Source organism: Mirounga leonina, unplaced genomic scaffold (genome assembly GCF_011800145.1).
Source record: "Mirounga leonina isolate KUSES-001 unplaced genomic scaffold, KU_Mleo_1.0 Mir_165, whole genome shotgun sequence".
Lineage (NCBI taxonomy): Eukaryota > Metazoa > Chordata > Mammalia > Carnivora > Phocidae > Mirounga > Mirounga leonina.
Window position 1 is genome coordinate 63192460 of NW_023270415.1, and position 14759 is coordinate 63207218.

The following is a 14759-nucleotide window of genomic DNA, read 5'->3' on the forward strand; positions in this document are numbered from 1 at the left end:
CTGATTTATCTTTTTGTTTTATTATAGGTGGCAAAACTAATCAGTTGAATCTCCAGAACACTGCAACTAAAGCAATTATTCAAGGTCTTATGCCGGACCAGAACTACACGGTTCAAATTATTGCATACAATAAAGACAAAGAAAGCAAGCCAGCCCAAGGTCAATTCAGAAGTACGTATTTACAGTTCTTAAAGTGCTACCATGGGACTCTGTTCCAGCTCTGAGTTTGAATCTGTGGTAAATATTGTAACAGGTTAAAATTGGATTGTTTAGATGAAGACATCTTGAAAGATATTTAGTGAAATCATCCATGAGTTCCTTCTATCACTAATACACTTCTGCCCCTCCCTTAACCTGTTGCACTGCATGCCTACTTAAATCCTCTAAGTTTTACATCTCAAATGCTCTCCCTCACACTGTCCTCAGAATCTTACCCAGACATCTCGTCTACCCGGTATCTAATAGGTGCTCAATGAATACTTACGAGTGATTCAGTGGCTGATGCCTACGCCTGCTTTATAGATCCCTAGCAAATGCCAGTCTAGCCTCTACGTAAACAATCTATACAAGGAATTTAACTCTTTTTAAAAAGTTGACTTTTATCATTGGCCTATTATGTACCAGGTCCCATGACAAAGAGCTCTGTGAACGTAGTAAGTGTTAGGGAGAGAGATATGTTCCGGGCTCTATGAAGGGAGATGCTCTCTCTGTCCCAATAATGGGCTGGGATAAGAATGGACAGGGGATGGCTTCATATTTGAGCCAGTTCTCAAATAGCAAGTTGGGCAGCAGGGAAAGGCAGGGCATGCTGAGATATTCTAAGCAATGGAGAAAGCTTTGAGGCAGCTCAATCTATGACATTAGAATGCCTTTCCTATATTAAATTTAAAAGTTGTTCTTACAGGCTGTGATTCTTCTGTCTTTCAGGAGATAGATATTCATTCATTTATTCTTTGTTTCCATTTAACAAATATATATTGCATGGCTACTAAGTGTCAGGCCTTATTTTTAGGCACTGGGAACATAACAAGCCACTGCCTCCGTGGACCTTATATTCTCGTGAGCAGAGACCCCAGCAACTACCTCTTCCTGGGAGTGGCCATTCATATATGGACGGCAAAGTTTTGTTTTTTTTTTATGTATTGTGAATGCAAACAGAAGAGGCCTGTCCTGGTTAACTTTCTGTTTACTTCATTGTTAATATAGACTCTTTAAAAATTCCAATTTTTAAAGGATAATTTTAAACATATTTTAAAAAATCAGCAGGATAGTATAATAAACCCCTAAGTATCCATCAGTCACTTCAACAATGAGCTATTCATGGCCAGTCTTGTTTCATATACTATCCTCCCCCCACCACTCTGCCCTAATTTTGAGGTAAATTCTGGACATTGTTTCAAATAACAATAGCTTTTCAAATCCTGCCATTAGATTAATCCACAAATCTGGGAGGCTGTGGGATTTACCCATGAATCTAGAACTGTGTGTGTAGCAGTGTTCTAGCTGGATTTTCTGCCCCTCTTTCCTTTTTTTTTCTTCTTCCTCTTCTAAGTAATGTTTTATGACATATATTTTGTGATTTTTTTTAAATTAAAAAGCCCCCAACTTGGTTAACTTGCTACCTCTTAAAACTTCTGAACGAAGACATTTGGTAAATCCACCTGTTAGTAGGACATGCAGATGTTTTAAACATGACATTCTTTTGAGATTCACATTATCTGGAAGCTCTGGAAAGGGTTTTTTATGTTATTTCCAATATAAATCAGCCTCTGTCTGCCTTTATTGGCACTATACTTGCGTTTTGGGCCTCTTAACATTTCAACATGAGTAAGCGAAATAACTCTTCTTAAAGTTTATGAGAAGCAGTAAAAGGACGTGGAGACATTTTACTTTAGACTGAAGGCATTGCAATTGATTATTCCAGATAGTCCATTGACTGAGCATCCTAACAAACAGGTAACCTGAAAAATCTTTGCCAAGAGCTAGTTACTCAAAACACTTCAAAGGAAATGCAGTTGTTTTCAGCTTGCTTAGCTCTGCTGAAATAATCTTATTGAGGCAGCCTAACTGGTATGTTGGATAACATATGTAAGCAGATATATTTTTTAGCTACATCATTATTATTGTCACAGATTAGTTCGTTCCAAATACAAGTTTGCAACAGTGATATTAAAAGAACTTCGGATGGTTTTCTTTTTCATTTTGCTCCTTGTGAGATGGAGCTAAAGCCTGGTTTCCCCTCCCTGGAAAGCTTCCACGGTTGGGTCCAGGAAAATGATGATCCAGACAAATGCTGTGCATCTAAGTTTGCAGTTAGTGTAGAGATTTGAAGTCCTCATAAGTCCATCTTCTGATACACAGGGAAGCATGAGAAACAATGCTTTTGGATTTTGAAGATAGAAAGGCATGTCTGATCTGGTGTGTGTATTTGGCCAAGCAAATCAAGCATGGCCTCAAGTTTTCTCATCTGCAAGTGGGGGTAATGATATATGGCTGTTACTGTGGGTTAATGCACTTCAGCACATAGTAGGACATGGTTACTGTTGTCATGATTAATGCCACTTTGCTTACGACAGTCTGTTTTCCAGTTTAGTTTGCCTCCTGGATGAGGGAGACAGCAGCTTGGTGTGACGTATGTGTTGCATCTTATATGTAAGCTAGGGGCACAATTGAAAGTGACTGTTATATGTTATATATGTATATAATATCAGAATGGTTTATGGCCCTATTTTGGCAAATTTTCTTTTTGGCCCCCATTTTCCTCTCTGGAATGACATTTTGCTAATCTCTGCCTGCAAAATCTTGCTCATCTTTCAAGTCTGGCTCAAATATCACCTTCCCTGTGAAGTTTCCCTGAGTCTCCACCTCTGGAATTATTCTTTGCCAGATCTATTTCTGCTTCTATGAACACTCAGCACATTTGTTCTCATATTAAAATTGCAGATTTCTTTTACAGGATGTAAGCAACTTGAGGCCATGACCTATGGGTGGGTGGGGTTGAAGATATATATTTGGAAATTATCCACAGAAGGGTGAGCATTAAAATTGTGGGGCAATAAAATTATAGGCGGGGTATGCAGAGATGCAGGGCAAATTTAGTATATGATCATGTTTCAGGAATGGAAGCAGAAAAAGGATCCAAAAAATGAGAATATAAAGGAGGGGTCAGAGGAATACAAGAAAATCCAGGATAATGCCTTTGTAAAACTGACAAAGAAAAGAATTTAAAGAAGGGGGTGTTCCAAAGTGGTTAAGGCTTGTAAAGAAGTCAGAGAGTGAGGTCTGACAAAAATGGATTTAGAAAGTTAGAGGGTCAGTGGGAACAGCAGGATCAAAGCATCTTATTATTATTATTATTTTAATCTTGGAATTTAACCTCTAGGTACCAGAAAGCCAAGGATGGTTTCTAAGGAAACAAATAACAGAACTAGAGCAACATGACCTTGGGAACTGGCAAGTCTCAAACCCCTTCAGCAAAGGGATGGAAATCAGGAGAAAGAAGAGGAGGAGGGGATGATAGAGACAGGGTTAATGGAATAACACCCTAGAGAAGGCAGGAAGGATGGTTCAGAGGAAATCATTCCTTCCCCTACATAGCCCACCCTGCAATAAATCTGCTGATTTTCCATTAAGTGAATGCAACAGTTAAATGAGATAGCTCACCAGAGGATCCCTTCTGCCTTTTCATGGGTGTTTTATTTGTGCAGAAACCATTGCCATTGGCGGTGGTCTGAGCTGACACAGACAAGTGCCAAGCAATAGCAGGAAACTGCTATGGAGTTTAAGCAGTGGAAAGTGAAGGCATGAGGGAGTAGATTGGTATGGGTATATTAATTCTGGACCCCTGAATAGTTCATACTGAAACTGACAAAGAAATACTACTACTTATTGGTAGGGAAGCTTTTTTTTTTTTTTTTAAGTTTGGAAGGAAATATTTTGGATTCTTCACCTTCTATTGCAGACAGACCAACTCCAAATGAAGATATTCATGGCCAAGATCTTTCTAGAACAGAGGCCAACTCATAGGCCTTGTTCAGAGACCAGAAGATATGGCTGAATCCTGGGCCAATACTTTCTGGTTTTATGAAATATGTTTCAATTACTTAGCCTCCTGGTCTTTCCTTCCCTCACGTAGGAAATGGGCATAATCATGCTGATTTTATAGCAGGTTGAATTTATTTGATAGTGAGTACTCGACCAAAGCGATTCCTTAAGTGTTTTCCACACCTTCCCATGAGGAGATGAAATAAAATAGCATTTCCAATCTTTGGAAATGGAATTCTACCATGGAGCTAATTTCTACTTAATACTCTCGATACTTGCAAGGGTTTTAGTAGAAATCATTGAATATTTTCCTTTAGACTTTAACACGACATGTTGCTGTGTTTCTCCTTTTCTTCCAGTTAAAGATTTGGAAAAAAGAAAGGAACCAAAAGCCAGAGTCAAGGTTGTGGATAAAGGAAATGGGAACAAACCATCTCCAACTGAAGGTCAGTTTTTTTTGTTTGTTTGTTTTAATTTACTCATTTGGGGGTTTAGTTGTTTTAATAACACAAGCAATACATACATACCTGGCCATTGGCCTGATCCTGACACTCCTCCCCTCCTCATATCTGCTGCCAGTACTTTTCTCTCTCTTACTCTCCATCTTCAGTGCCTCACCAAGTTCTCGAGGATTTATTTTCTGTTTAAATACTGGACAGAGTCTGTTCATTTCTTTCCGTGTCTATTGCCAATACTCAGCAAAGCTGCCATTTCTTTTCTGGTATACAGGATTATTTAGCAAAATCTCAATTTGTTTTCTACTGAGAAGTTTGAAGAATCTTTTCAAAACAAATCTGACCTCACGCTCTCCCCACACACACCTTAGAACCCATTCAACAGCTTCCCACTGCTCTTGGGCCTCCAAGCCCTGCCTACCCTTGGAATTTACCTGTCCCTTCTTCTCCTTCCTTATCAAACAGCTCACTGCTTTCTAGCCCCGCCGGCTCTTTCAGATCCTGGTCTCTCTCTGCTGCATTGTCTGCATGAGACACTCTCCCCCATCACCCACTCTGCATAAATACCTCCTCTTTTACCTGCAAGGCTCATTTCAATCATCACTTTCTTTGAAACACTTTCCTGACTACTCTCCTCCTTTATAGGCTCATATAACAACTGATTTTCCTTCACAGCATTTGCCATAGTTATAATTTCACATTTCCTGAATTGGATCCTTATCTCATTAATTTTCAATGATTCTCCTTTTTGTTATATCAGTTTTTAAGACTAAAATATCCAAGTACTGCTTTAGCTGTATCATGTAGATTTTGAGATTTATTATTAGTATTATGTAGCACATACTGTTTTCTAATTTCCAGTAGGCTTTCTATTTTGATCCACAAGTTACTTAGAAATGTATTATTTAATTTCTTTTTTTTAGATTTTATTTATTTATTTATTTATTTATTTATTTATTTATTTATTTAGAGAGTGTATGAGCAAGGGGAGGGGTAGAGGGAGAGGGAGAGAGAATATCAAGCAGACTCCGCCCTGAGTGCGGAACCTGTCACGGGGCTCAAACCCATGACCCTGAGATCATGACCTGAGCCACAATCAAGAGTTGGACAGTCAAAGTGACTGAGCCACCCAGGTGCCCCAGGATTGTATTATTTAATTTCTAAACTTATGGAGAGTTTTAAAAAGATATTTATTTGTTTCTGGTGTTTAGCAAATTGCATTGTGGTTGGAATATTTTTTAAAAATTTGTGGAGACTTATTTTATTGTTTAAATGTGGGCAATGAGAAAAATTTTAATCTCTTTCTCTAGTGTATGATTTGTCCATTTCTCTTTGTAACCCTGGTAATTTTCCTTTAAATAATGGGCTAGGTACATGTAAAATAAAAGTTGTATTTTCTCAGGGACTTTTTCTTTTGTAATGGTTCTCTTTATTTTTAGTAATTGAATATTTGACTTGAAGACAGTTTTGTTTAATATTAAAAAGCAGCACAGGCTTAATTTTCTTTAGTAGTCACATAATACATTGATTCTCTATCCTTTAACTTGCACCCTATTTGTGTCCTCAGATTTAAGGTGAGTAATCTTGTGAAGAGCATTTAGTTAGATTTATAATATTATCTCTTACAATCTCTGTTTTTTGATTGGTGACTTTAGTCTACTTAGATTTGTTGAAGTTACTGAAAAGTTTGGATTTGCTCCTTGTTGTGTTCTTTCTACTACTGTACATTTTCCCCTATGTTTTCCCTCCTGTATGCCTGATTTATTTAGAATTGGTCAATTTTTTAAAAATGCATTTCCCCCCGCACTGAACTAAAAGGTATTAGTAAAAAACAAAAACAAAAACAAAAAACCCACAAAATTTTGTATACATTAACTTCAATTATCCATCTCTTGTATTTCACATAATTCATGGCAAATACATTAAGCTTAGTTTATTTTTTGCCTCATGAAGTTATTATATTTATAATAATTATTATTTTAACAGCCAGGGTTTGTCTAGATTTTCCCATGTGTATGAATTTATTTGCTCAGCATTCTATCTTGTTCAATTTCCTTTTTTATTCATACCAAAATATCTTCAACAACCCCCCTTGATGTTGAAAGATTAGCTGGGTGCCAGGTTGAGAGTTGTTGTCTCCAGCCATTTAGAAGATGTGTCACTATCTTCTGGCTCCCATTTTTGACAAGCCTGTTGTCAGTCTAAATGTTGTTCGTTTTCAGGTAATTTCTCTTGCACCACACCCACACCTCTATCTATTTGTCTATCATCTATCTATCATCTATCTTGTTGTATCTTATATCTACCTTAGGCCCATATCACAGAATTCATTCTTACCCCTCTCTTTCCATATTTATAACCCTTTTGCAAGAGCATTGGGAAACATGGCTCCCAATATCTTAAATATATCTGCTTACATGCTCAATCATAAAAGTGTTTTAAAATTTCAAATCTATACACACAGTAAAAAAATCTATTAATTAGAGTTCAATATATGCCTTTAGTGTGAGTATATAATAAAACATCTGTGTTCAAAAGGATCTTGGGTTAGTTCTTTTCTTCCCTATTCATTGTGGTTTTGTCATTCATTTTTAATACAGCTGGATTAATTTATGAATGCATAAACATTAATATGGTTCCAAGAGCAAAAAAATTATACAAAGGTGTAATACTCAAGAGAAGTATCACTTTCCTTGTTTCATCTACCTAGTTTTACTCACCCCTTCTAAATAACCAAACTCGTTAGTTTCTGATTTATCTTTCTTATTTCTTTCTTTATTTTTTTAAAATTTTTTTTTAAGATTTTTTTTTATTTATTTGACAGAGAGAGAGATAGCGAGAGCAGGAACACAAGCAGGGGGAGTGGGAGAGGGAGAAGCAGGCTTCCTGCCGAGCAGGGAGCCCGATGTAGGACTCGATCCCAGGACCCTGGGCTCATGACCTGAGCCGAAGGCAGACACTTAATGACTGAGCCACCCAGGCGCCCTCTTTCTTATTTCTTTAAAGAAATAGATTTGTAAATATTTTTCTGGAGGATTTTACATGTAAGTTCTCAGCTGAGTTTTGGCTTAGCATTCTTCACCATGTGGTGCTTTAAAAATGGCACTCAAGGTGAAATCTATCTTCTATCCATGGATTAGAGTTGGCCACAGAATTTAGCTATAGCTTGATATTCCTAAATATTCTAAGTTCTTTATTTTTTCTCTGATTCACTTTCCTCCTGCCCTTTAAAATGAAAGATCAGGTGAAGCGAATGAAATACAGGAAAATGGACAATGAAAAAGTAGGAATCACGTGGACATATGCTTTGATAACTATGATGAACACCCAGAGGATCATTCCTTCAGCAGTGCATTTGCTTTACTCACTAAACACGATTATAGGGGCACCTGGGTGTCTTAGTCGGTTAAACGTCTGCCTTCAGCTCCAGTCATGATCCCACGGCATTGGCTGTGGGGGAGTATTGTCTTAAAAAGTAAGTTGTCAACAGTGGCAACAATCCAGGCAAGAGTTAGGGCTCCCGGGAGATTGGGGAAGAATGTTCACAGGGCCTGAAGGCAATAAGAAGGCCTTCCCCACCCGAGTTGTGACGTACCACTTGCCACATCCCCTCTTCCAAATGTGTTAGTCCCGTGATTCTCAGTGAACTCCGCTGCTCCTTGTTTTGTTTACAGTCTACAATTTTTGGTCCAAGAGTTGACATTTATAGTGGTTCAGATACAATCAGACATACTTCACACACATAGTTTAGAATTTTGGTTTAAATGTAAAGAGCTAAGATCCTTAACAAAAGTTGCTGTGTAGCTAAAGAGTTACTTGCTTTCAATCGACTGTACATGTTTCTTCAATAATCCAAAACAAACTCACAAACAAAAGTGGTATTTGCCTTTGAGCATAATCCTGGCATGTTTGCCTCAACGGCTATTTCTCCTTTGTTGTCCAAACAGCTTTCTTCAGTTAAGTTTGGTGTTTTGCACAAGAGTGCAGAACCCGATTGAAAAAGATTATGAAACAGATAGGAAAAGTTGCATAGAGTTTGTTTTTTCCCCCTCTTTGTGGTTTTTCCATTAAGACCTCTGACCTGCTTTTGTTTTTTTTTTTTGTTTTTTTTTTTAGTTTTCTACAATGAGAAGATAAGGGGAAGGTCTTTTTTTCCTAGGAAAAAAATGAAATGAGCACAAGTTATTCTTTTGAGGATTGGCAAACTATGGCTCACAGGCCACGTACAGTCTTGTTTTCTTATATAAAGTTTTATTGGAACATAGCTGTGCTCGGTCCTTTACATATTGTCTGTAGCTGCTTTCCCACAAAAACCGAGCTGAGCAGATGCAACAGGTATCCTATGACCTGCAAAGACTAAAACATTTCCTATCCTGCCCTTTTCAGAAAAAGATTGCTGTTCCTTATTTTTGAATGTGCTGGAACAGAATCATTTGATGAACCTGGTAATTTCTTTCTGTCCTGAGAACAAGCTGCTCTGTGTTGGTATTTCCAGTAAGGATTGCATAGATGTGCTCTCCCATGTAAACCTTCAGTGGATGCTGCTTCTCGTACTAGCTATCCCATTTGACTTTTTTTAAAATCTGAAACATGGCAACTCCCAAAAGTTGGTTGTGAGATTAGATTAGTTAACATGTGTCAAGTGCCTAGGACATAGTAAGGACTACATAAGTATTGGCTACTGATACTACAATGTATAGTTTGCATGAATCAATATAATCATAGGCCACTCTTTTATGTTATTGATTTAACAATAAATGCATAGAGGAAGTTTGGTGATTACCCCTTAGTGCTGAGCACCGTGTTAGGCACTGGGAATTAACTGGTGATCACAGTAGGCAGGATTCTACCCTCACTCAACTAATATAGTCTGGCAGGGACTCATCATTCTTAGAGAGGAGTCAGGTCTGCATTACGTATCGTCATTATGGTTGAAAACAGCCAGGACACATGATTATTCTGAAGGTGTATTTTTACTTACTAGGTTTGCTTATTTCCTGTGAATAGTTTTATGGTTTCTTGGCTTTGAGATAAATTTGAAATTTTACCACCTTTCCCACCAGTTATTCTGGGTCTTAGATCTACCAAGCTCAGGGCTAGTTGTTCAGTTCAACAAGAACGGGACTGTCGGGGATCTGAATTTGGGTAAGGCAGGAGTCAGAAGATCAGCGACAACAAAGGGGAATGGGCGGGGCTTGAAGGTTAATGCTGGCTAGATCTTGACTCTTAGAAGTGAGAGGGGAGGGATTGGGTTCATTCATAAACTGGACATTGGAATTAGGTTCTGGGCTGGAAATCACGCATTAAAGTATCTAGAAGGGTGCCTGGCTCCTAGACATGCTCGGTAGATGTTTCCTCCTCCTCCTTTTCCTTCTTCTTCTGCTTCACTATCCCCTTCCTCCTTTTCCTTTTTTTCTTTATTGTTATAATAACTATTATCTAGACAGCTGATATAGTGTACCAGCAACAGCACCAGGGTGGACTAAAATATCTTTGCTCATATGCACAGGGAGAATTTGAAGAAGTGTCTCTGTCTACCCTGTGCTCTGAAAGAGGGAAAACATCTTGAGAATTCATAACCATGGGCCTATACTATGTTCAAATTAAGCATTCATATTTACACTCTTCAAGTGCTCTGGGATTCTTCCACTCAAGAGATTACTGTAAAAATTGCTCAGAGTTGGTAAAAGTAGGGTGCCTGACAGATACAAACACAAAATCACATTTCAAGCACAAGTAACTCAAATTCTAAAGATGGCCACAGATAAAGCAATGTCAAGAAAGAGCTCATAATCCAAACTTGTGAAACACAGAAGTAAACCATGTGCCAAGAGTAAGAATCAGAAGGCACAAAAAGGGTGGTCTCAGAATCCCATGGATTTCAATTATGGAATGATTATGTAAAGACTATAAAATAAACAATATTATTAAAGTCATAGAAATACTCAAAACAAGGGAAGAGATTGGGAGACTATGAAGAAGAGAATATGTAGATTTGAGAAGGGATCAAATAGAACATAAAGAGTCCTGAGGAGCATAAATAGATAGCCACACCCTGAATCCTTGTTGGGGAAAAGGTAGAATGTCAGATTCAAAGATAAGATTTCAAAAGACAAAATCAGAACGAGGAGGAATAGAAGGAGTGGTTGAAACCATTTCTAAATGACAGAGACCTAGCCATATGCTATTGTATGTTCTTCAGTTTTTTGGTGTATTAAATAAAACCCCTGTTTTGAGGGATGCCTGGGTGGCTCAGTTGGTGAAACCTCTGACTCTTGATTTCAGCTGAGGTCATGATCTCAGGGTTATCAGATCGAGCCCCGTGTTGGGCTCTGCACTGGGTGTGGATCCTGCTTGAGATTCTCGCTCTCCCTCTGCCCCTCCCCCATTAAAAAACCCCAGTTTTTAAAAAGTGATGTTAAGTAATTTTATTAATTTATTAAGAAAAAGGTTGAGAAGTTCAAGTTCAGCTTGCTCAATAAACTGGTGACTTGAGGAAGAAAAAATTAATTAACTAAAAAAAAAAGGTTGCGAAATCCTGATCTGTTACAGGTGTGTAACAGAAAAGCTGTGATGTAATTATGGTCCTGTTTTCCCTTACTTCTTCCCTCCAAGAATTCCATAACATTTCACAGAAGCACAGAGCAAGCAAAGAATAGTCTCTCAGGTATAAGGCATTAGACACATCGTAGGTCCCTGAGTCTGGGTAAACATGCTCAAAGGAGACATCAGAAGATGATATGAATTGCTTTCCAGCTTGAGGTTTAAGAGAATAAATAAAAACATTTTCATCAGAATACTTTCTCCTTCCCATACAGAACTTTCTTTTCTCCCCCCTTGTTTTCCTTATTACTTTGGGAGATCACTGTGGCTTGGAATACAGCACACAGGTTTTGTGGTCAAACATCTCTCGCAGTGAAATCTTCCCTCGCTTGCTACCTAGCCATGCAAACTTAGGCATACAGCAGCCCCCCTTATCTGTGGGGGATGCGTTCCAAGACCCCCAATGGATGCCTGAAATCAACGGATGGTACCGAACGCTCTATATATGATGTTTTTCCCTATGTGTGCATACCTATGATAAAATTTAATTTGTAAATTAGGAACAGTGAGAGATTAACAACAAGAACTACTAATAAAATAGAACAATTATAACAATACACTGTCATAAAACTTCCATCAATGTGGTCTCTCTTCCTCTCTCAAAATTACCTTAGAGTCCCGTACTCACCTTCTTCTCCTTGTGAAGATGTGAGATAATAAAATGCTGGCATGATGAGATGAAGTGAGGGGAATGACGTAGGCACTGTGATGAAGCATTAGGCCACTCTTGTCCTTCTGATGATACCTCAGGGGAGGATCACCTACTTCTAGACCGCGATGACCATGGGATAAGGGAGGACCATGGGTAAGGGGGGACTACTGCATTAACCTCTCTAAGCCCTAGTTTCTTCATTGGCAAAGCAGCATAATAGTCAAAATAAGCATGCAGGGATGTGAGGATGAATCGCTGGCCCATGGATGACAGGCCTGGGACATCTCAGGCACCTAAGGACTGTCAGTCTCCAACCCATTTTCCATTTCCTGTTTCCTTAATGTCTTCATTTCAAAGAGAAAATAACATACAGAATGCAACAGAATGTCTTACATTATCAACAGCTATTTGTTGAATATTTGGATGCGGCTTGTTTCAGACTCAAGGAGAGAGGGTCACAATCCTGTGGAGAAGATTCAGAAAGACTGTGTTAACAGAAAGAAGTTTTTATCATAAAAACGGCAGAAAGCTGATTTCTGGGGTTTTTTTCCTTGATGTGAAACATTACGGTTCATGTTTTCAGGAATTCAGAGAGACACAAAGCAGGATCAGTCATTCAGAAAATAATCATTGAACAACTGCAAAGTACGTTATACCTGTGTATATACAATGACAGGATTTCCTGAGGGCAAGGGGATGAGATTCTCCTAGCAACAGACTTCCAGTTCTTTTAGTCCTCCTCTCCCCCACACTTGATAAGACATTGTAGAAGGATTTTGACACCTTGTCTGTGGACCTCCAACAAATTTTATCATTCTTAGCCTGTGACTTCTCTGGTAGTAAGAGATCATAGTTCTTCTTTAAATAAGTTTTTAAATGTCCTCATTTTTAAAACGATTTTATTTATTTATTTGATATAGAGAGCCATGAGTGAGAGTGAGAAAGAGCACGCACAAGCAGGGGGGGGGGGGGGGGGGGGGGGGTAGAGGGAGAGGGAGGAGCAGACTCCCCTCTGAGCAGGGAGTCCAATGCGGGCTAGATCCCAGGACCCTGAGATCATGACCTGAGCCAAAGGCAGAGGCTTAACTGACTGAGCCCCCCAGGAGCCCCTCAAGTATCCTCATTTTTAAAAGAACTTGTAATGTATGGGTTTTTTTTTTAATCAAATACCTTCAGCTGTGAGCCCCGCTATAGATTCTCCTACAGGAATGCTTAGTCTTGTCTGATTGATACCTTCCTTCTTGTCTAAGGATTTTGTATTAAACATCTTATTTCTATACCTGCAGCCCTGACTGTTGGTGTTAGATTGAGTAGGTGTCTCAGCCTTAGAAATTGCAAAATGTCAGAATCTGTTTGTTATGGATGAGTTGGAATTATAGAGATGATCGAGTGGTTGTGTTTTGCAGAAACTTACCTAGCAACCAAAGTGAACATATACCCAAATCACGTAGTACTATATACAGACATGAAAATAAATGTGAATGCAATACATTGGCTTCTGAAGTTGAGAAAGTTTTGTTTTTAAATAAAGATGTCCAAGTGAAATAGCCTCTCTTGAGTCTGTATTATCTCAGAAAAATCAGGAAATAACCAGATAATTATACAAATAAATTTTAGAGCAAACTCTGTACAAAAGTATTTTAAAAGGACCGTATATTTTTCAAGGAAGTAAAATCTATTTTAGGTATTTTGCATAGAAGTAAGTAAGGTTTGGAGCGGATAGGTGGAAACAAATGGTGGGGGGCAGAATGGGGGATAAAAATTGAGTCAAAAGTCTTAGAGATGGGACCATTTTGGGGGGAGAAGAGAGCAATTTTATTAGGATGAAGGGTGAAATAAATAGGGACAGGTCAAGTGGACTTGAATTATGGAAAGCTTTGAAGAGTACCATGAATAGTTCAGGTTTAATTTGGTAGGTGGGGGAGGGAGGAAATAATCTTAGAATTTTGAATAGGAAGGTACTTAGAGAGCCATGTAGTTCCATCAGTTGAGAGGATGGTTGAGACCTTTCAGTCATGCCCTTCAGGGTTGACTTGCATCTGCTTTCATTGACAGAGATCTCACTGTTTCCCAAGGCAGAGATCTATGGAAATCTTGACTGTTACTTCTTCATTGAGTTGAGTTGAAATCTGTCTCCTTGTGGACATACAGAACCCTACTAATCTATCCTTTGTATGACAGTCCTTTAAATATTTGAAGACAGCTATAGTGTCTCCTCCTGGTCCCTTATAGCTGTTGAGCAGAGAAGAAATGTAACGAATGTGATATTTATGGGACTGTCAGTTACTGTTAAGATGCAGGGTTCTGAGTGACAGCTGAGATGTTCTTTTGGCTGTGGTTCGGGGATTGGGCTTCATGTGCCTACAAGTTGTTATGGTATTATTCATCCCAGGTTGGATAGAGGGCAAGTGGGTATGACTTTAATTTCATGCTCTTTTTAATGGCTCCTTCCCTCCCTCTTTCTTTCTTCCTTCCCTCCTTCCCTCCCTCCCTCCCTTATTCCTCCCTTCCCTCTTCCCTTCCTTCCTTGCAAATACTGCTGTGAAGGGAGTTGCATAGGACAATAGCTAAGTGGTTCAGGCTTTGGCGTTAGTCCTGGATTTGAATTTCAGCTTTTCCACCTGCTCAGTGTGTGATGATGGACAAGTTACTTAACCTTTCTAAGCTTCTAAACTTTCTTTTTCAGTGGAGTGAGAAAAACACCTACCTTGTAGGATTAGTATCAGGCTTAAATGGAAAAGATACATGCAAAGCATCTGGTGAAAGCAGTCACTAAATGGCAGGTCTTTTTATTATTGTAAAAAAGGGAAGCAAAGACAACTGTTTGCTGCAGTCAATAAATAAATAACTACATATATATATAAAACTATGTAACTATATAAGTATATATCTATATCAATATCTATATATCTATATCTATCAATAGATAGATATAAATAGATAAAAGAGAGATAGATGATAGATAGATAGATAGATAGATAGATAGATAGATAGATAGATAGATA

At 38.4% G+C, this 14759-nt stretch overlaps 1 protein-coding gene across 5 annotated transcripts in view; it reads left to right on the forward strand.

Moving 5' to 3' along the window:
• The window catches only part of COL14A1 (collagen type XIV alpha 1 chain), a 199527-nt gene that overhangs the window by 19124 nt on the left and 165644 nt on the right, over window positions 1-14759 (forward strand). For all 5 annotated transcript variants that reach the window (XM_035011835.1, XM_035011836.1, XM_035011832.1 and 2 more), the window contains exons 3-4: window positions 28-171; window positions 4404-4490. In XM_035011835.1, the coding sequence (XP_034867726.1) occupies window positions 28-171; window positions 4404-4490 (231 nt within the window). The remainder of the gene's footprint in view (window positions 1-27; window positions 172-4403; window positions 4491-14759) is intronic.